Below are 22,966 nucleotides of genomic sequence, written 5' to 3' on the forward strand. Positions count from 1 at the left end.
GATAAAAAAGAAAAACCTGCAGAAAAATAGCTTTGAAGGCATTGGTTTATGGTCTCAACTGCGACTTTGAATAGCCAATCTACAGTAAGAATTTCAATGCAACTCCAGACTTGGGTGGTATCTTAGGGATCCAGATTAGGCCTCTTCTGCTCAGTGACTTCAAAACATTGTCTAAAAATGGCATGTCTCAATCCCAGCAAAACTCCTTAATCCTAACTCTTCTATGATTTGCATTTCTGGCAGGTCAAATTCAATTTCCCATTTAAAAAAGGTAAGGGGATACAGCTTCTCCTGTATTTTCCTTCATCATTATTTGCTGGAAATCCAAACACCTAGGAAAAAACTTTCATCAAAGGTAACACTTGCCCTTGAGGAACAATTGTATCTTAAGGACAGTAAAATAAATCACTGAGCCTGTGATACAGCATAATTTATCTCTTTGAGACTATTAGAGCTCCAATTCACATGTGGGCTTTCAAAAGCCTTCAGATAACTAGAGGCGCTGCAGTAATGGCCAGTAGTTCTCTTCCATTTCTCCTACATCTGCAGGAAGTGAGGACAAGATTTAAGCAAGCAGGGAAAAAAGCCACATAAGAAGAGCCATGCAACTGAAGACATTATCAGTACATACTGATGGAAATCATCATTCCTGTGCACCATCAGGATACCACGAAAAACACTGGAGAAACAATTACACCTTTTGGGATTTTTCAATAATACAACGCTTCATAGCTTGATGATCTTAAGAGTTTCCAGTGTTGTGCTTGGTGGTTTGCAATGATGTGGTAACCCTTATAAACTCACTGAAGTTTACAAAACTTCATAATCTTTATAAACTTTATAAATATGTCACACAGGTCATACCTGCTCAGTTAAGTACTTGGCAACACAATGGATCTTTTAAACATGCTGGTAGTAGCTGCCAGAAAAGTGGTTACATATGTATTATGAACAGATCAGTATCTTTTTTGCAGAGGTTTTATAGGATCAGAAGATATATGAAACTGGAAGGACTTCCAGGGTTGTCTAGCTTCCAATCAAATCAGGGTCAGTTATGATGTCTGATCAGGTTACTCAGTTTGGTCTTGAACTTCCCAAGGACTGAGACTGCACAAGCTCTCTGGGCAACCTTTTCCCATGCCTGGCTGTCCTCATGGTGAAATGTTTTCCCCTATGTTCCGTCTGAACCTTTTCTGTTTCATCTGCCCATTGTCTCTTATCCTCTTGCCGTGTACCACCATTAAGAGCCTGGCTCCATCTGCCTGATAACCTGAATGTAGGTATTGGAATGCTATTAGCTTCCCCTGAAGCCACTTCTCCAGGCTGGACAAGAGCAGTCTCTGCATCTTCTCATGGGACATGTACTCCAGCCCTCAGTTATCTCTGTGGGGCTTCTGCTGAACTCACTGTAGTTTGTCAATGTTTTTCCTGTACTGGAGGTCCCTAAACCCGATGTAGTATTCTAGATGCAGTCCAGTGAACACTGAATAGAGGGAGATACCCACTTCCCTGGGTGTGCTATCTGTGCTCCTGTTACTACAACACAGGGATCTGTTGCCCTTCTTTTCTGTCAGGACACGCTGCTGGCTCATGGTCAGCTTGCTGTCTAACAAGATCCCAGCTCCTTTCCAGCAGAGCTGCTCCACAGCCAGTCAGTCTCCAGACTGTACTGCAGCAAAGGCAGGTCCTTTTATTTTTCCCTGAAGTGTGCTACAATGGCCTATTTCAGTGGCTTCCTAAAAAAACAAATGGTCAGCTAGTTTCAAGGAAAAACACAAATCAACTGTTGAACTGATGATAAGTCATCTCAAGGAATACTAACTGTGACTTTTAACAGTCTCCCCACAAACTCTTCTCTATTATTGGGTAGAGATAGATTAAACAGATGAAGCAATGGGAGAAAAGGCTATCAATACTACAATTTCTTACATCTTATATTAGGGCCTAATCCTACTGCATACATCAGTACCAGCAGCAAAGAACAGCTAAATGCACAATATTACCAGCCAGCAAAAAATCAAGTACAGCTTTCTTTGCATTAAAGATAGGAAACAAAGCGACACTAGAGAAGCTGGTATGCACTGGAACATGCAACTCTACAAGACTGCTGCAGTAGCTACTCTTAGTTATGTAAGTAATTTTAGCCCCATAATTAGAACATAAAGATGGCTACCATATGTCTGCCATTCCTCTGCTTATGTCCTGCACAAAAAAGAAGACCTAAACATTTATTGCAGGATGAAGAGTTTTGTATAACATTTGCTTCATTCATTCCTAACACATAGTTTCCTCCTCCTTTTCATGGCAGAAGACACTCTGATGAACAAATTCCACACAGTGTTTAATACTGAGATTCTTGAACCAGCAAAATGCGATCATGAGCATGTTTTCTTGTCACAGGTGTTGACTTTAGCTTCATGTCTTACTGAGTTTACAACAATTCTGTTGTCTGACTGTACTAAAAAGTAGAACCTTGACACTGTCTCATCTCTAAGGTTTTCGGTTTGCTGCACAGCTTTGGCTCTGAGACAGAAGCTGGATCCAAATTCTTCCTACTTAACTTTAGCCAGGGTCTCAAAACCAGGCAGCAATATAGGCCCCTTTGGTCCTCTCAAGCAGAGAGCTGAAAAATTCTGCTAATCTTGTATACAGTTTGGTACTGACCACCAAGCCAATTTGGTTCACTCACCTCTTTCAGTGAAGACAAATGTGAACAAAAAAATCCTAAAGCATTTTATGACACACAGGCAACAGACCTTGACAGCAGCATATAAAATACACATGTATGGCCACCTACTAGAAAACAAAGAAAAGACAGCCCCTCCCTCATTTTAAACCCCTTAAATTTAAGCTCTAATCATGCACCTATTACAATCAATTCAGGATTTCTATTAATTTTACTGCAGGACTGAATACAGTCCACTAAAAATCCCACTGGACTTAACAAATGACAGTTTCAAAAGGTATCAATAAACCCAGGCACCTCCTGCCATGGGAGAGACACTGAGTTTCAAGGACGCTGTAGAGGACAATGGCTGTAGGAATAATTTATCTGGTTTAGAACAGAATGTGGATAGAATATGATTAGAAAAATACAGGCTTTCAAATAGAATATTCAAACTTCCAAATTTCAATACCTGAAAAAGCCAATACTTTATTGAATTATGTACAAGAAAACTATACTGGGTCAGTGACAGGATGATGGATTTTCAGTTTAAGAGATGTCAAAATATGATGTCTGGGGGAAAAAAAAGTACAAGAAAACAGGAGACATTAATGATATATCCATTAATAAATTCCCAGATCTTCTGAGTAATAGTGTCTATGTATTTATTAATTCTCAACAGATGTCTCTTCCATGCAGTTGTCCAATTTTCCCTTGAACCACTGGCTTACTGTGGGGGTTTTTTTATTCAATAAAATGATAACCTGTGTAGAAACACTGCTGTATATCTTCACTGATAGCCATGAATTGCATGGCCAAGACACAGCCAGAGCTAGTACAAGTGTGTGTGCCTCTGCTATGCTATCTGGACATTTTTGTATCATTCTTGCCAGATTAGTGCAAGTTTACTGGACACAATAACAAACATTAGGGTCCTCTTTGCATTGGAAGGATGGTGCAAATATATCCATGTGCCTCTGCAGAAGGCAGCCTTTATCCAGTCAAACATATTTTCCAAGCTCCATGCTTTTTCCCAGTAACAGGAATATAGAATAGGCTGGGTCAACCCAACTTTGTATGGGTTTAAATCTCTACATATCCCCTCTAAAAAGACCTTATTTGAATAGCAATGTGCCTGGGTTTAAACGCACCACCATGCAGACAGACTTATATAATTCATTCTGCATGGAGGCATTTCAGAAATATTTCTGTTCATGGAATAGAAGAAGCAAAATCCAGATGAAATACCTGTTGCTGAGACGTAACTGCAGTAACTGGCTACATAAAACAAATATGCAGATAAAGAAAATAACCTACATTCCATTAGGAAAATAGCTCCTGAAATAATGATTCCAGCTTCTCATGCGTTGCCTATTATAATCTCCTGTATAGATCACATAATTTCAGTGTTTCCCCATGAGATGAGCAAATAATACAGCTTCCTTTCATTCCTAACTCATTATATGACTAAGTTGCTTAAAACTATTGCTCTTTAGTAAGCATTCAGAAACAAGAGTATGAAATACTAGACTTGGTCAGATCTTCGTGTGCAACCATAAGACATAATTTTCATCCAGCTCAAGACAGCAAATGGCAAAAATATGCAAAGATGCTCCACCAAAGAATTAACCCTTCAGCTGTGTTTTAATCCAAGTAAGTGCAGAGATTAGGAAAGAAATGACATCTTATGACTACAGATTCTAGTGTAGAAAAATTATATAAAGACTTCCTTTTAAATAGAAAAGGAGTGTATATAAATATTTGCTGACAGTATGTTTAAAATGTTTGCAAGGGCTTCATCTCATATAAGATTCCTTCAGGATAATTAAGCAAGCACCAGTAATCCAATGAAATTACTTTTCAATTATATTTCTGATAAAAAATGTGCTTCTTTGAATTTAGCACAATTAATTTGTTTGAAGCTTAGGAAATAAATCCTGAAATTGATTCTTTTTAATTCTAATGCTTGATTTCTCACAAGGGTCTTTTTATGACCCTTACAAAGTCTCCGCTATGGAACTATGGAAATTCACATTCAAAAATAAGAGACTTTATGTTACAAGACAATTCTCAAAAACCACAGTGAGATGATTTACGATAAGAACAATGCAACTTTGTGCATCTCTGTCACTGTCTTTTCTCAATATGTAAAATCCATTCAAGGCACTTCCCAGCTATTCTGCGCTATTACTTTACTCTTATTCCTGTTACACTCAGGAGGCTGTAGTAAAAATCTTAATGTTACTTTGGTAAGGAGGGGCAGAGAGACATCATCTTAACACTGGCTATTTAAAAAACCCAAATCAGCATCTCTGAAGCCATGGATCGTTCACTTCCCACTCCACCACTTTTTGAGTGCAGATTCTCCGTTTCTTGCAAAACTAGAGAGACCGTTTGCAATGTGAAATGCTCTTGTAAGAGAGAAAAAGCCCTTTTTTGGGTTTTGGCAAGTTAAGAAATAAATAAGCAACTAAGTTCCTGCTTTATGATCAAAACTGTTCTAGGGAGCTTGATGGCCAAACAGAGATTTCACTGGGAACGACCAAAGATAATGCTTAGTTCACCTAAACAGGCTGCAGTGGCACAACACTCACACACTTCGCATGCAGTTCAAAGGCACCAGTAAAAATCTCCCTTATCTTTTAGGTTCTCATAGTATAATCACACCACAAAAGTGAACTTAAGTGACATACCTTTAGGAGTTTTTCTCTTTGCTTTGCTATGTTCAGTTTTTCAGAGAGCTGGCTGATAGGTAAGTTGGATGTTTCAATGTCTTCATGCATCAGAATGTAAGGATGTGTATTGCCTTAAATTAAAATAAAAGCAACTGACTATTTGCTGCATTTTTCAGTTGGCTTCTAAGTACAAACAAAATTAAAAGAAGCTAGACTATATTAACTTCTTTATGTTCTTTGAGCAAGCCCTCATATTAAACAAGCAAGAGAAGCCAAATTCTGTGCTTAGAGACAATGTAAGACTAAATTGGCAATAAAGAAATGTACATGTACTCTTAAAAATAAAAGTCAGCCACTTTGCTAGTATTTATGAAAACCAGGAGTGTTAGGCTAGTGTGAATAAATATTTAATGAGCATGGCAGATTAACACATGGTTACTTTGACTCTTTTCTCTTATTTGTGTAATACAGTCAAACACTGAAAAATTATCCATCAATGACTATTTGATTTGAAAGAGAATTACCTGCTTATAAAGTTCTGCTTATGCAATAAGATTAGCGTCACAAGACTCGTCTAACATAAAAGACATATAATTATAGCACTCACATCTAGAACAACCTGAAATAAAGTTATTAACAGATAAGTGTAAAATTAATTATGTAACAATTTTTTTAAAATTCAAGTGAATGATTTGAACCCATATTTTCATAACTTTTATTGGCTTCAGTGTTAGCAGGTTCTACCTCTATAGAAAATCTCACAATTTCTTGAAGAGGATAAAGAGAGACCCCAGAAGTGTTGGATTTTATAAATAGATCTTGAAACGGCACATTTGTGTTAACTCTCACATTCACAGGAAAGTATGATACTCATTTGAAATATGTATATTGTAAAAACTGAAGCAACAAAGTCAGAACTATTCATCAGTGCAACACAGCATAAAAAGCAATAATGTGCAAACTGGAGTACATACCTCTATTAGCATTCAGAGCAGCCAACTGTGATTTCAGTTTTGCAATAATGCTGTTTTGAAGCTCTATCTTTTCCTGCTGTTCACGTATTTGCTGCATGTAGTTTTCTGTCTGCAAATATAATTTAATTAGCATTAATCTTATTCTGTTTTGACTAGGGGTCTCCTATTTGGCATATAAAATGCGCTCTGATTTTTAAAGATAACTGTAGTTGTGGTCCTCTGTGTAAAAACCTTTGGCAAGTCCATCTTTTCAGGACTGTACTGATTAGAAAAGGTATTATGGAAATAAACCTTGAGTTTTAGTAACTCTTTCACAGCTGTGGCAGTTGTAAAGCGTAACTTTTAAGTTAGGATTCTTCATTTACAGACGCAGAATACATCAGGCTTTTAATTGAAATTTTAGTATTCTTCAGAATGCTTGTCAATTAGTTTATCTATAGAAAGAAGTAATTCCCCCCCCCCCCATATTTTCTAACAAATTATATCAAAATAGGCTTTTAAAAAGATAGATTTTAAATGGAAAACAACAATATTGTTTATTCCATACAACAGACATTCTGTAAACCATTTTGACTGCCTATGAACAGTTTTTTACATTTCTTTGAATGTAGTGGACTTGTTTTTCTACCCTACATAATGGGGCTGAGGAGGAAGGTAAGCAAAAAGCCACATCCTTTGTCTCCAATACTACAGCTCATGCTATAAACAGGCCACGCAGACTCCTCTAATAATATTGCTTGTGTTTCACCAAACTGTATAAATTTTGCTAGACAGTCCATTAATTGAATGAATGGCCAGGTGGTAGGAAGATACTAAAATTCAAAACGATTACATTTCTTTAGCACATGCCTAATGCTGCAGTTACAGAGGTGCTAAAAAACTTGTGAAATCCCAACAAGAAAACTTTCAGGAATGCACTGAATTTTTCTGAAATTAGGAATATGTCTATTACTGAACAGGTCACCACCTGTCACTATCTGGGACAAGACTCAGCACTGTTTTCATGTCTATTCATAGTTTATCCATAGTGCTATCTACTTCTCAAATCACAGCCACATTTAAATTCCATACCCTCCTACTATCCGCTGTGTTTGTCTGTAAAGCAGGCAGGAAAATATCTACAAGGAAAATTGATTTTAAAAGGCCAGGTAGTAGTTGTACTATGAGAGGGGGTTTTAGTTGGATTTAAAAAAAAAAAAAAAAAAAAAAAAAAAAAAAAAAAAGTGATCAAAGAGCAGTACACTCCAGCAGCTATAAGAGACCTCATGAAGCAGAAAAATCACTGAGAACCAAATTGAAAATGTACAACAGCAATGTCTTGTCAACACTTCTGTACAGAGCACAGACATGACAGCTAAAACAGACAGAAGAGAAGATGCTTTTGACAGCCAGTGTGCACAAATTATTCCTTGAGTCAGATGGCAGCAACAAGTTACCAACTAGAAGATCTGCATGACAACCAACCATCCATCTGTATCAAACACCATCTGGCCGAGATGACTCTGGCTTCTGTGTGCTTGACATGGCTCCCAGCTCTAGAGACTGGCAAAACAAGTGGCCTATCGGTAACTTAAGTAGTAAACTGTTAACAACAGCATGGTGGACAATCCAACAGTGTGTGGAGGCCACACAATGAACAGAGGAAGTTACTAGAGTAAAGCACTGTACAAAGGTCATTCAAAAAACAGGAGTTTGGTTAAAAAAAAGCAATACAAAAAAAAAATACAAGTAATTTTAGTATCAACTCTACTTGAAAAAATATTTTTGTTCTCTTTTGAAATCATAAAATTCAACTACTGAAAGTTTGATTAGGACAAAGATTTAAACTGGTAGTAATCCTTTATCAAAGGCTTTAAATTTTTAATTTCTGAACCAGTGAAAATGCAGAGAGAAATCTTGCAAGGATTTAGTTCACTTAGCACTGATGATCTCACACTTCTCTGGTTTTCTTGCACAGACCTTAGAAGGATAACGATCTTGTATTCGATGACTTGTTTCTTGGTCAGAAGATTCTTTCATGCACTTTTAGATGATTCAGGAGTATTAACTTAACTGGCTTTCCTTCAAATAGTTAATAGTTCACCCTAAGAGATAGAATTTTAAAGATCCCCAAACATTCTAAAATGTCTTGCCTTTTGTTAATTAGTTGCAATTTCAGCACAAAATCACACTACTTATGCTTGTTATGTATAGAAATCTCTACAGATTTACACCAGCACTGCTGCAAGACTATGAATAGAGACAGACTGCACAGTGGATGATTGCACACATGACTGACTTGGAATGTGTTCTGTGATGCCTTGGCTAGTTTATTTTGCCATGCAACGAGATGGCAAGATTGGGCCCAGATATCGGAATATTCTCTATTAGATCCTTCCCTGCTTCCAATTCTACTACTGCTCCGTGAACTTGACATGGAATATGGTTCATCAGCCCCTGAACAAAGTCCCAGCCTACCAGTTCTACTAAGTATCAGAAAGTCCTGTAGCAACAAAAACATTCGAGCCTTCCTGTGACAGAGATTCCATTGCTGGGCAGAATATGCATGATAAAATGACTGTGAGAAAGCCCAAACCTGATAGGTTTGAAATATGCTTTCCTACTTGAGAAATTCTAGAGGAGTTTTGACTGAACTAATGTTTTCTGCAACAGACTAAGTAAAAATTCAAAGGTGCTTCTTACTGGTCAGAATGCCTCCAGAATTTGTTACTTCATAATTAAAGAATAAATTTACAGGTTATTATTTTTAGAGGAGGAATATTTATTCTAGCAACTTTCAGGTACATTTGTGACAAAAATTGTTTAATTTAAGCTATTTATATTAATAATATAAAAAATAATTTTTAAGAATGCAAATTAAATTCCAAAAAGTACTTCGTTAAAGTTAGGTAAATTTTATATACATCTTTGCTGGGTTTACATTAGAAGACTTATTAATCCTCCAAAACAGACAACACTTTTCCAACCTTTAAAACTAATAAAAATACCAAAATATTCAAGGTCAAAAACCAGAAACCCACCTACTAAATTCAAAACCTAATGAGTTACTTAGAAGTGTACTGGCATGGTTTCATGATGTCAATTTCCAACTTTAACAGATGCACTAAAGTGTGCATAGCTAAAGTGAAACTGGTATCTACATGTACTATCATCCTCCATGGGAAGGATGGCTTTAAAGATAGATTTCAGATCCCAACACCTACTTTTTGCTGTAGCTCTTTCACAGCATGGTCCCTATCCATGCATGCTTGTCGATAGGCTTCATAAGCTTTATTAAGCTGTTCTCCAATGTTTTTGTCCATAATTCCCAATGTTGTTTCATCACTGGAAAGATGATCAAGTTAACAGATCTGAAAAGTAATCAGAAGGAAAAAGAGAGAACACTAAGAAACAGCAGTATGTAACTAAAAACATATATAGCATGACTTGTACCACTGTTGTATTCAACTGATACATGCAGTATGTTTGACCATTAACATCATAGCTTGAACTATAGCTCTGTTCACCTCAACATTTAATTTTATGTCCAGGGATAGGTTTAAACAAAAGACAAACAAAAGCAGCTTAACTCTGAATCAAATTCTGGATGTACAGAATGTGTAAATGTATCTGCAGTTACAGTGCTTAAGACTGAGACTTAAAATTGGTGCAGATTACCAGTTACCTGATTTTATGTGATCTCCAAAAGTTTAACGTTTGCATAATTGTGAAATAAAGACAACATTAATAAACAAAGCTGAACTCAGCTTTTGACATTGTGCAGAAAAATCGCGCTTTGAAAAGCCAGTGTCCATAAAGCAGACAGAGGAGTCCTGCAACTTCATTCGAATAAAGGGAGAGAGTCCACCGGGGCACACGCCCACGGGGTTTTCTCTCTCGAGGTTTCGGAGGGCGCAGCCTCCTTTTATCCTAAGCTCCCGGCCGTGTTGCCCTCTTCCTTTCTCCATTGGCTGAGGTACTCGGAAGGTACAGCCTGCCCGAACCGCCTCCCACATATTCCCCTCCTTGAACCTGTTATTTTACCCCAAAATTCTGAAACTCAGGCTTGTGCAGACCTTTTTGTCTGTTTCAGGAGTCAAACTGTCTGGGTTCTGTAACAAACCTGTGTCTTGAAGTTGGTGGAGACATTAACACCCACACCTTCACCCATGGAATTGTTTGTAAAGACATTAGCACACATCTTTCCCATCAGCATTAAGAAATAAAAAGATAAAAACTCAATTAGGTCACACAAACTTGTCCTATTCTGTGCCAAATTTGAAAATGTCAACACAAGCTACCCTACAAGGTGAGTTAAAACATCTTTTGTCTAAAAATCAGTAATACCAACCAGTATGAATTATCAAGACTTGGACCTTTTCACATAATATTATGAACTTTTTACACTTTGTGTACAATTTCAGTAACAACTCCCAAAACGACAGCTCATGAACTTTGACACATAAGACTAGAACACTATTAAATGTCACAGACTCCAATTTCAAGAACTTTGCAAACACAGGTCATTTGCTTCTATAGTAATGTATGATACTAATTTTAAGATAAAATTCAGCATAATAGAAGTGCAGTAGAGAAAAAGTTAGTGAAGTCTCCACTGCCCCCTCCCCCCGCAAAAAAAATACCAGCATTAAGAAAAAAAAAAATTAGTAATTTCATCTTTCCTAATATTTAAAGTAGTATGAACTGCCACTATCATTTGGGATTATGCATAAACCACAAATACTACCAAAGAAAGTGGTGCAGTCACACGAGGATAAGCCAAGCAAGAAGAGTTTAAGGGTAACTTGCCTTGGACACTGCTCAAAATTCTGAAGATTGCAGCTTGAAGATTTTGTTCATGTTTCCTTGCTTTTGAATATCTTCCCTATCGTAGGGTTTGAATACAGAAATGTGGTCTGACTTTTCTAGAAGGTTCAACAGACTACTATATGGACATCACACTTTTCTGTCTTGCAAATTTTATTTTACCAATGTAAAATAAAATTTTACTACAGGGAAAAGCAGTTGTATCTCACCTCTGGCACGGCTGTAGTTTAATAGTAGCAAAGTGAATTCTTTAACAACTTGGAATTTTTTAGGGATCCTTCGATGTAACAAATGTTACTGAAATCCAAGTTTATAAATTTTGCATAAAAGGCCTACATTGTTTCACAGGAAAGGCTTTGTTTGTTTTGACTTGTTTTCCTAAACATCAGTTCAGTAGTTTATAATCTCAGTCTGTGCATACTGTCTCAAAGCATTGTTAGTAACACAGGCTACTCCATCCACCTCCTTCCTCCCCCAAATGCTACCCCTTCACTAAATGGAGTATTCATTCTCATACCTGGGGCACACCTTTAACTAAATGGGTAGCCTTTCTTTCCATTTCAAATGAAGGACTGTTCTATGTAGTTCAGTAAATAAAATCAGGTATTACATCTGCCTTTAGGGACAGGTGCTAAACTGCAGAGGGCATTGTTACGGGTGAAAGTGACTGAAAGTGTGTTCTCACAATCTATAAAAGCTTGCAAAGTTTGTATCAGCATGGATTTCATACTCTTCTGAAATCCTCCACTGTTAACAACTTACCTAGTAAATGGCATGTCTTGTACATATAAGAGGTAACTTCAAAAATGACTGCAATGGGATTTAAGAAAAAATGTTCGGCTTCTAATGGAGGGTACAGAGCTCAGATCCACGTGACTCACAGTTCACAGAAAATGAAGCCTTTAATTTCATTCATGCAAACTCAAACCTCCATTTGAAAAACAGTATTTAAAATTTATACCTAATTTCCATCCAGCCTTTTACTCATTCATTCAGACTAGGAACACTAACAAAGAGTGCTGCTGTCATCTGGACTGATGATATCAAAAGTAATTGATCCAACAGGCAGAACTATAGCACTGCGCCTTGTGGTGGCCAGTGAACATACATTACAAGGGACAAAGAGTTTTCAGTAAGACAAGTCCCTAGTGCCACAAGAACCACTTATGTTAGGGTGACCAGAAAGGCTTCTCCCAGGATGCATTGTTCTGTTATGTTAATCTATCCCAGTTCGGATTCCCTGGTTGGCTGTTAGCCTCTGCCCCCCTCGTCACTCACCCAGAGCTTCCCCATTGGTCCCTGTTCCCTGGTCCCGCCTCTTCCCCACCCCCAGATAAAACTCTGAGTTTTGGGATCATCTTGGTATTTGTGTCTGCAACCTTCGACCGTGTAGAAGTAATAAGTGCTCCCGCCGGAACGCACGCAAATGCCCTTCTTGACTCTTTGCTACCGACTGTAACACTGAACCCACCCGTGCGGCTGTGGGGCACGCGGGACCCCACGGAGCCGGGCAGGGACAGTATTAAATGGCGCCTCAGTGTGGATGGCCTCGGACCCTCCCCAACAGCGTCTCCTGTAGTTCCTGCATTTAAGTCGCATTTGAGCAGCCATAGCCCCAAAGAAACCTCTGAGTTCTATCAGGGGCTTGGCGGGGGAGACCAAGAACCTTCTGGGGAAAGAGAAGACTGGTCTAAAGTCAGTGGACCATCCTCGAGACTTTTATTTGACCTCTAATGTAATATGGGTCACTTTTGTATCCTTTTCTGTTAATTGCCTTTTATCTCCAGGGTTGGGAAGAGAGGAAGACGGGGGCAGAGTTCTCTCGTCTCCTGCGAGTTTTTCTCCCAGTTCTAGGAGTCCTTGTTCAGGAAAATTATTGTTATACCAGGGAAGGTTTAAAACATTTTGTTCAGTGGTTATTTAAGCAGTGGTTAGCTGAGTATTTACAGCGCTTCGTGCGATGGTTATTTATGTCGGGAAAAGGTTATTTGCTTTACAAGCTAGCAAAAGCTGTTGATAATCTTGTGAAACGGTTGGGAAATGTTAACCCCAGTTTAAAAAACCCTTTACCGCTTCCCTCTCCCTGCATCCCTGTTCCCTCTGCCCTATCTCAAGAGAAACCAGGAGATGGATCCTGCCCAAGTGCACAGGTCTGCTACCGACTGCCTGCCTCTTCCCGATTTCTTTTGTTCCCTGCCCGGGGTGGCGATGGCCAGGCTACCCCGAGTTCCTCCCCAGACCTCTTCCCAATACCCACTTCCCCAGTTTTCTCTACATCAAATTTGCTCCAGGATTACGGTGGCAGCAGAATCGGTCCCTCAATCCCAGCTGCTACCTTTATTTTTAATTCTGCCGCCTCCACTCCCCTCATCCAAGATGGTGGACACCACGTGGCGCCCGCAGATGCAGTGGCGGGCTTTTCGCAAATGCGCGGTCCCCGTTCCCCACCTGCTCCCGCTTATTTTACCACGCACAGTCCCTCTTCCGTCCCTGGCCCCTCCCACGTGTCGATACGCGTTGCGTTAGGCCCCTCCGCCTCTGCCGGGGGTCCCCTCCCAGCCACGGACCCTGCCTCTCCCTCCTGTGTTCTCCATTGCTGGTCCCGCTTGTGAGCCCCAACCCACCTCGGGTTCCCACGCGGCCGAGACCACGAGTGGGGGTGGTAGCAGCCAGGAAGTCTCCGGGACGCTCGGGGACAGTGGCACCTCCGCATGCGCTGCCCTGCTAACCTTCCCTTCGCTGCCCAGCCATAGTGAGGCTGCAGCTGTGCGCGCTAGAGCCCAAGGCGCTGCGAGTGCTGCTGCAAGAATGCGGTGTCCGCACCTGCTTCATGAGGGGAGCTTGTGAAGCGTTCGCACCCACCTGCCCCGAGCCCTGTGCTGGATCAGCCGCCCCCGCAGGGCTCAGCCTGCCCCTCAGCACCAGCTCCGCACCCTGGCCGGGCCAGCTTCGGGCCCCAGCAGCCCCAGCACAAGCCGCGAGCGAAGCGGCAGTGACTCTCCCTGACAAAGCCCACGGGGCCGCCCCGGCGCCCCGACCCCGGCGGGTTCCAGCTGTGGCTAGAAGAGCCCCGAGCCGAAAAAGCGGCATTCTGAAACTTCCTGAGGTGCTTTGGACAGACCCAGGACATTACGAACGGAGGGAGTTTAGTGCCTTTTGAACACAGCCTGAGGGGGTGGCAGTGCTTGCTGGAGGGGTCTGGCCCCACCGCTCTCGGGGGCCCCGGCGACGCCGCTTTTCATCGCTGCTGCCGCCCAGTCCACCTACAACCCCCTGCTGGCTCATGCCTGGCTGCCTCTCCCCGCCAAAGCGGGGGCATGCCCAAGTCGGCCACACTGCTAGCCCAAGACCAAGCCCCGCGTGGCCGCTTGCCGTGGCTCACCCTGGCTGCCCACGTGCCATGGGGGTTGAAAGAGTTTTCTCGTTCTCGGCCGGGTAGACCTGGCCTCCCCTGCTGTAGTAGCAAACTGGAGCCACTTCCTAAAGAAATGTTTCACCCCAGCCGACTCCGCCACTGCTCCCGGAATGCCCTGAGGATATCAAGCCGCGGCTGCTGCTGCTCTGCTCCCCCAGCTGTGAGAACTCCACCCGCATGGTGTCTATGGTGTCTTTCATGTCGGCCTCGGCCCTGGCTGCACCCTCCGCTCCTGTGCTGCAAGAGAAGCAGAAAAAGAGGGAGGGTAGAAGGAGCCAGGATGTAGGACTCAGACTGTTCCCAGAAAGCTGCGAGAACATCGTGGAAGAGGCAGTGGATCTAAGCAGCTCACAGATGAGGCTGGAGCATGCAGAACAGCAGCCAAAGAAACAGAATAGTGACTTCTCAGATTCTGATGTTAAGTGTGAAGACCAAAGGACTGGGGTGAAGAAACCAAAGGCCACAGATGATACCTGGAAACTGCCAGAGAAAAACAAGCCCTGCACCAGCCCAACAAACACCCTGCAGACAAAACGCCAACCAAGATGAACAGGGCACAGTCAAAAGACCAGACAGCCACTGCTTGGAAACGGAGATGACGCAAAACAGCACCGATATCCACCATAGAAGCAGACTCACTGTCCCGTAACCAGAACTGCAAACAAGACTTTGACTGGATAAGTCAAGACACCCTTGGTGTCTCCCCTGATCTTACCACTTCTGTTGCTTTCCCAACAGTTAATATTCCCTACCTCCACCCCTCTGCTTTGGCTTTCCCACAGGCACACTGCCCAATACACCTATTGGGATGCTTTCTGTTAACTTGCATCCATCTCTTTATTTACTACTTGTTATACCATTCCCTAGCCACAGGTTCCCACACCCCTGTGCCATTATACCATTCCCTTTCCCCCAGACCTTTAAGTAGGGGGGGGGGAAGGGAAAGCCCCCCCCCCCCCACCTGAAACTGCCATTTTTAAACTTTCATTAAAACCCTAACAGAAGCAACTGCCAGAGCCTGTGCCCACATTCACGATTATGCCCAGCACCCAAAACCTATCACCCTGCCGCCCTCTGGATGCTCCTGGTACCACCAGCAGTGAATGCTTGGACTGTGGTGCAGCCCAAAGAGAACTGTGCTGCTTCAACCTCACCTCTGCCCATGAGAGTATCCATTGCAGCATCCAGAGAGAAAAATCCTCTAAAAGATTTGAGGACTTATTGGAACATTGGGTTGTGGGTACTTCTGATCGTTTTTGTTGTCTTGTGTATGTTTGGTTGTCTGGGACATTGGGTGTTGGGATCTCTGAGGGAGGCCTTTTTGCTTAATACAGAAAAGAGGAATTGTGGTGGCCGGTGAACATACATTACAAGGGACAGAGAGTTGTCAGTAAGACAGGTCCCTAGTACCACAGGAGCCACTTTATGTTAGGGTGACCAGAAAGGCTTCTCCAAGGATGCTTGTTATGTTAATCTATCCCAGTTTGGCTCCCCCAGATGGCTGTTAGCCTCTACCCCTCGTCACTCCCCCAGAGCTTCCCCACTGGTCCCTGTTCCCTAGTCCTGCCTTTTCCCCACCCCCAGATAAAACTGAGTTTTGGGATCATCTTGGTATTTGTGTCTGCAACCTTCGACCGTGTAGAAGCAATAAATACTCCTGCCGGAACTCATGCAAATCGACTCTTTGCTACCGACTGTAACACTGAACCCACCCGTGCTTCTGTGGGGGCACAGGGGACCCCACGGAGCCGGACAGGGACAGTATTAGCGCCCGATTTTCTACTTGGTACGAAAAATAACTTACTGGTAGCTCCCTAAAATTCAGACTCCATGCAGTAAGAAAGGATCAATCAATGTCATTACTAGTGACACTTTCAGATGGCACTGTAACTAGAAGAATTGGTCCTACATTTTCCCCATACCCTAGACATCCATTTCTTCTTCGACCTTACCCTTCCCTTTCTTCCAGCACAAGCAACCTTTCTGTAAACCATATCAGCAAACCAATTCAGTTTAAAACTAAACACTAAATGTATTTTTGCTGCATTACTTTTAATGCAGATCAGATCCACAGACCACTTCAAATGGCACAATAACACAAGGAAGCCTGCACAGGAACAGAAAACATCAGCAATAGGCAGACAGAACTCTTGTGTTCAACAGCAGCACTGGCTTTCCAATTGTAACACAAAGTCACAGTTATGTAACACTGTCACAAGTCCACACTGCCACTGAGAAGGATAGGCCAGCCTTCCCCCATCTCTGGCTGTGTATTTTTGCCGCTTACTGGTACCACTATTAGTACTTCTATGCTACACAGTTGAGTATGCCAAAGTAGCTCCCTACTTCCTCAAAAAAGCAACAACAAACCCCCTAAAAAAACCAACCTCGAAATTAAAACTGGAGCTAGCTCACTGCAAGGCTGCTGGAGCACTACTACCAGCACAAGGAGGCAGTGGGAACATGCGACTAGCCGTGGGCAGGACTGCCGCAGTCTAGATTTAGATTGGATTAAACTACTCTGTAGTCACAGCCTGGATTGCCTGCTGCTGGAATAAATAACTGCTTCTTATGTTATCTGTCTCATATCCAGAACTCCTTGCAGTTAGAAAAACTGGCTCATTTTCCTGCTTCTCCTCCATAGGCATCAATATTTATCAGGGAATTTGCCAACTGTTCCTTGTCATTTACCCTTCTCCCTGCATCCAACGAGGAGGAAAAAACTCCCTCCCAACAGCCCTAAAAAAAAACCCCCCAAAACCCAACAAACCAAAAAACCCCAACCCAAATATCCCCACTATTTTAATCAGCTATGATTAGTTATGCTGTATTCAAATGGCAACTGGAACATAATTCAGCTCACAATCCTGATCTTCAGCAACTTACATTCTGGATATTCATTAGATCCTAAAGACTTTTACAATCACTAACACCAATATGTAGTCTGCAGAGATGCAGCACTACAAAATGCTGCATTTATTCTAACAGGGACAGAATTAGAATGAGGTACCTGTGATTGCTGTGCTGCTGGAGCTATGGCAATGAGAACTGGAATTTCGTATTTGAGTAAAGACTTGAACACTGGATAACCATTGGGTACAGCTAATGTAAGAGAAACTTTTAAGTAAATGCACCAAATGAAACTTGCAGATTATCTTAAAATACTTGCTTCAAATCAGAAGCATTTTGCTGATACAGGTGGGGGGGAAAAAAAGAAACAGTAATATGCATTTTCTTCATCAAATGCCAAAAAAGCTCCCACACAAAGATTAGGAACATATTTCTGTTGCAATCCCAGCTCCACAGCTCACTAGTTTTCATACTAGTTTTCATATTGCCTCAAAAACCACCTTAAATTATGAAAGAAAGGTTTTAGCTAATCATGTGTATATGCACATTAATTGGTAATCCACATTCCTACCTCTCATAGGTTCATGAGAGATGAAAACACAGGTGCCATCCAGCCGCAAGTACTTCTCTACATATTTCTGCTTTCAAAACAGATTTTTCAATTGCAATATTTTGTAAGTTACACTGCCATCATCTTGGGAACTGGAAACCTGTTGAGGTAATCATTTGTGAGAGACTGAGAGCTCACTGAACTTTCTGCTTTGTTTCTTTCCCTTATTTTTTCTGCGTAGAAACAATTCCTGCTTTGCCCGACTGCGGGATGCGTCGTTAACACAGCAGGAGCCCCTGGCACACCAGCGTTTACAGCTGGGCAGCCCCTGTGCGCCCGGGGCTCGGGACGGTGATTCCCGGAGCGCTGCGGTTCGCTGCCCCCGCCGCGCTGCCGCTGCCCGCGGGGGCAGCCGCCTCTTCCTGCTCCTGCGCTCGCCGCCCGGGCCATCGCCTCCCGGCAGCGAGCCCGCTGATCCCGTCCCCCGATTCCCCGCTCCCGGAGCGCCTCCGCACGCAAACGACGCGCCCCCGGCCCCGCTCCCGAGCCGGGCCGAGCGGCGCCGAGGGGGAAGCGGCACCCCCGGGGAAAGCGGCACCCCCGGGAGCGGGGGGCAGAAACACGGCCCGGGAGCGCCCGGCCCGCGCTCCGGCCCCGGGCCGACCCCGATGCTCCCGGCACAGGGGAGGGCGAGGAGCGCTTGGTTTCCAAAGCCACTCAGACTTACGAGCGCCTCACGGAGCCCGCGGCCGCTCCCGGCACAAGGCGCTCGTTCCTGCCTGGGCGACTTAACCCAGGAACCAGAACCGACTTCCTGCCGTGCCTCTCCCCGCCCTGTGACGGGGTTCTGCCCGCGCCGGCCTCGGGTCGGGGCAGGGCAGGGCAGCGGCCGCCGGAGCCGGCGGGTTCGCTCGGGGATGGCACCTTCCTCGTCCGCCCCGCGCAAGGATGGGAGCCTGTCCGCTCGTCTCCGGCTGTCCGGCAGTGCTTTTTCTGTCTGGCTGCAGAAGACCTCTCAAGCAGCGTCTGCTTCCGACTTCCACAGCCCTTTCCTGTCTTTCCATGACTTAGAGTGATTTGTAAATAACAATAGTTACATTTGTAACATACTTTTCATGCTCAGGGTAGTTTCTGTCTGAAGGGTCTGTTCTAGGTTACTACAGTGGTATTTCCGTCCCTACATTTAGTTCACGCAGGCAATGAATTTTATAGGTAAGAATATAATGGAAACACACACTTTTAATTTTGCTACTGCTACAAGCCCTTCTCTCTTTAAGTCACATATATAAGTACAACTTTTTTCCTGAAGGTGTGTAGGAGGATGGGAGCTGATGGGAGAATTTGAGGCGTTTGTTACATACTTGCCCAGGATACCGTCACAGAGCCAGCAGCAGAGGAGCACTACAGATTTTTAATTAATCTCGGCTGTCTCTGAACCCCAGCGAACATATCCATGCAGCCAAGCTGTGGTGTTTCTTCTGCTAGGGCAGAGCTTTTCCATTTGCCCACTCACAGATCAGAACTTGCATTCCAGCTATCACAACCCACCTACCCCGAGTGCCTGCCCTTGGAAGCCTGAGGACTGAGCTCAAACATAGCCACAGAAGAAGTAGCCAGGTTTTGCTGTCTGTGCTCTTTTGAAGGTTATTTTTATTATAATTTATATTTCCTGCAGAGTCTTTAGCAACTCTTTTGGTCTGTTTTGGCCTTTACTAAGGCTAAAGAGACTTACAGGCAGACAGCTTAACAAGCCTATAAATACACTTCCTGTTTGGCCACTTTTAAGAACTTCAGGTGAGGTCCTAATGAATTATTAAAATTCAGAGAGAGTTTGCTCTTTTAGCACGTTTCCAAGAAAAGGGGATTCAATTTCCTTTTTCAGAGACATCCAAGTTAAGGCTTTATTCAACCAGGTCTTTAAAAAAAAAAATAGGGTGTGGGCAAAAAAGGCTATTGCTTCTCTTTTAATTCATGTTAATTCATTTAATAATATGTTACATTTTTATTCAGTTTTGGCAAGTAGTTACGCACTAAAAGTTATAATGGATATCTCAGCTGAAATAAAACCTGCATTTCTTAAATTCAGATCAATACATGCAATATAATTTAACTGATGTTGTATTTAAAAAGGGATAATGTGCAGAAAAGTACAAGTGGGTTGTTGTCTGATGATAAGCATGCATCAACTAAGATTATGGCTACCTGAATTCAAATAGAGCCATAATATGTATACCACCTCTGAAACACTATCATTGCATGCTAGTTGTTTTAGAGGAAAAATTGTTTATTAAATTCTAGAAATGTACTTAATGTAAATTCTCTGTGAAGGTCTCAAACTCAGCAAAGCAAAACTGACAACCATCTACAAACATGACTTTTCAAATCACATGCATTAATTTCTTAGTGCTTTATTGGTAATATTCTTTCACAGTAAAGCACGGGAGAAGCTTTTTTTTCCTCTGTCTTCATTATCTAGTGCCTTCTTTCTTTACATTTCCTCCCCCAATACAATAAGGTGTATTTTACAAGCTACAGTAACCCATCTTGATATTCTTAGAGACCTCCAACCTTTGAATAAATTAAATAGAAGAAAAGAAAAATACCCATGAAAATAGTACAAAACCTCTATTTAGTAGCTAACTTGATCTCTGACTTTGATCTTTTATTTTCTGCTTTACAGTCAATTACTTAATTACTTTTCGTCCTTCTCTTCCTCATCTTGCTTTCTTTTTCTTTGTTTTTCTGCTTCCTCCTCTTCTGTCTCTGTATTCTCTTCCCCACAGCTATTCCAGGAATAACTTTCTGTATTTCTGTCCCATATCAGTATTTCACACTTTTGTGTCATTGTCAAGGCAGGATTGCTTTCTTCTGTGTAGTCCTCACAAGATAGCTGGAAAGAAGAAGCATATATGAGTGTATTCTAAAATGATTTAGGATTTTAGGAATCTACCAATCTTAAAAACAGTTGCAAACCACTTACCTAGGGTTTGGGAGTGGTGGCAAAGAGCTTCTTGTTTTTACTATTTTATTTCACTTTGTGTTCAGACTCAGAAAAAGTCTTACTTTGACTACTTATGCTTAGAAACTTAGAGTGGGTTTTTTGTTGTTGTTGGTAGGGGGTTTTGTTTGGTCTTTTTTTTCCCTTGGTGATTGGGAATTAGCAAGTTGATACCTTTTTCATAGTGAAAATTCAAGTTTGCGCTCAGTGGGTCAAGCAGCCTATTTAAATACTTACATCATCTGTAGGCAGTTTGCTGTTTGACATTACTTCCAAAATGGTATTTTAACAGGAATTTTTCTTAGTCTGTGCTGAGTAGTTAACACTGTGCTCGTCGGTTACACTGAGCTGAGGTCTTGGGAGGATCTCACTGCTGGGGAGGCTTGTGCTGGAGCAGCTGGCAAAAGACCGTAGTTCATCAAAGGTTTAATCTGATTCCTTTATAATTATTTAAGCTTGGAAGTGCAAACTGGCTTCTACTAGAAAGAGGTTAAAATGTTTCTTGCAAGTTGTTAATGTAGCCATTCATTCAGTCACTAGGTGGCTCGCGTCAGATGTTAAACCTTTTCCAGAACTCCGAGACTGTGGTCCCAAAGAAGTGTGCCGGGTGCTAAAGAGTCTCTGCTACTGTGGGGTGTTTCGCCGTTCTTTTCATCTGTTGCTGCTTTAACAAAATAAAAAGTGTGTTTTGATCTTGAAATGCCTTTCCTGGTCCGAAAATGAGAACTGTGTATTAGTTTAGACCAAATGCTGTCATTTCTTAGTGTGAAGGAAGGTGAGGCTGATTAATTTTTTCCCCAGCATCAAGAGTAGTTAGCTGATGAGCCTATGTAATTTGCCTGTAGGTTGTAACAGATAAAGCCTGGGTTCCAGAAACTAAAGTATATTTAATCAAAATGCAGACATACAGATTTGGAGCACTATAAGCAACATATAAGTAGTGTCTTACACTTTTTCTGTGTATCTGAATGCTGAAGTTGATAAGTGTAATTTACTCATTGTCTTTACAAAGTGTAGGAACAAAAAGTTGGGATTTTCTCATCTCTTTGGTAACAGTATAGGAAATCTTTATGTTGCCTGGAGGACTATCAACAAGATTATGAAATGTGGTTTTGTACTTCTTATGGCTAATATTAGCTGGGAACTTCCACTGAGAAATACCCAGCTGAAGAACTTAAGCGTGACTGTGTGCAGTCAGTCATTCTCTAAAACAGAGACTTTCGCAGAAGCAGCCTGCAAAGTGGTTTTGGACCCAGTGCAACATTCTTTATTTCCATAAGTGATGTCAATGTCTTCTGGAGGCTCCCTACCCTGGAGAAAGGTTACCCTGCATGAAAAGGGAGCAGTGCATGAACAGGCAACCCTGCATGCATGGGAACAGTTAACATACAGAGCAACTGTTGTACCAAATATAATACATACTTCTTAATATGTTAAGAAAAGCCTGTGATGATAATGAGACCAAAAGAAAGTAGCAATAGCTTTGGAAAACAAATGCTATTCCTCTATATAGAATACAACCTGTATTACATGTAGAGGGAGTAAAAGGGAGTGTGATACTTCTTTGAGAAGAATAGCCAATCCACTGATTCTTAGTTAAGCTCCAAAGGAACTTAATTAGACAGAGCCTTGAGCTCTGTTTAAGTTTTATCATAATTGTGTCTCTCCTCACTTTCCCTCAAACCACTGTATAGTTGAAACTGAGTTCTGTAGAACAATGTAGGGAAAACACCTTGAAAAATTTGTGTTCTAGCATGAGTGCCTTTTTGTCACAGAAACAAGTATTCATGAAATTTAAAATATAATCATTAATTCCTTAGATCTGTCAATGTGAAAAAGTGAGATATTTTGATATAAACTACATTACATAGGCCTTCTCCCTTTTTTCTTTGTTAAAATTTGTTGAATCTTGATAGCTGATCTACATAGAACTACATTATATACAGTATCTAATTTAAGAAAATATGATTGATATACAGAGCCTTTGCACTATTTAATGTTTCTTGATCCCAAGCCTCTATTTAGGCTTCAGT

The 22,966-nt window shown here is 41.8% G+C and overlaps 1 protein-coding gene across 4 annotated transcripts in view; it reads right to left on the reverse strand.

Moving 5' to 3' along the window:
- TANK (TRAF family member associated NFKB activator) overlaps positions 1-18,770 on the reverse strand; it is a 33,136-nt gene extending 14,366 nt beyond the window's left edge. For 2 of the 4 annotated variants that reach the window (XM_032114518.1, XM_032114515.1), the window contains exons 1-5: positions 18,663-18,763; positions 17,957-18,095; positions 9,518-9,664; positions 6,315-6,423; positions 5,359-5,471 (exon numbers count right to left, since the gene is read on the reverse strand). In XM_032114518.1, the coding sequence (XP_031970409.1) occupies positions 5,359-5,471; positions 6,315-6,423; positions 9,518-9,616 (321 nt within the window). In that variant the 5' untranslated portion in view covers positions 9,617-9,664; positions 17,957-18,095; positions 18,663-18,763. Of the gene's footprint in view, positions 1-5,358; positions 5,472-6,314; positions 6,424-9,517; positions 9,665-14,502; positions 14,592-17,956; positions 18,096-18,662 lie in introns of those variants that run through there. The other 2 variants (XM_032114517.1, XM_032114516.1) reach the window with 2 other exon arrangements.
- Between the last annotated feature and the right edge of the window lie 4,196 nt (positions 18,771-22,966).

Source organism: Corvus moneduloides, chromosome 7 (genome assembly GCF_009650955.1).
Source record: "Corvus moneduloides isolate bCorMon1 chromosome 7, bCorMon1.pri, whole genome shotgun sequence".
NCBI lineage: Eukaryota > Metazoa > Chordata > Aves > Passeriformes > Corvidae > Corvus > Corvus moneduloides.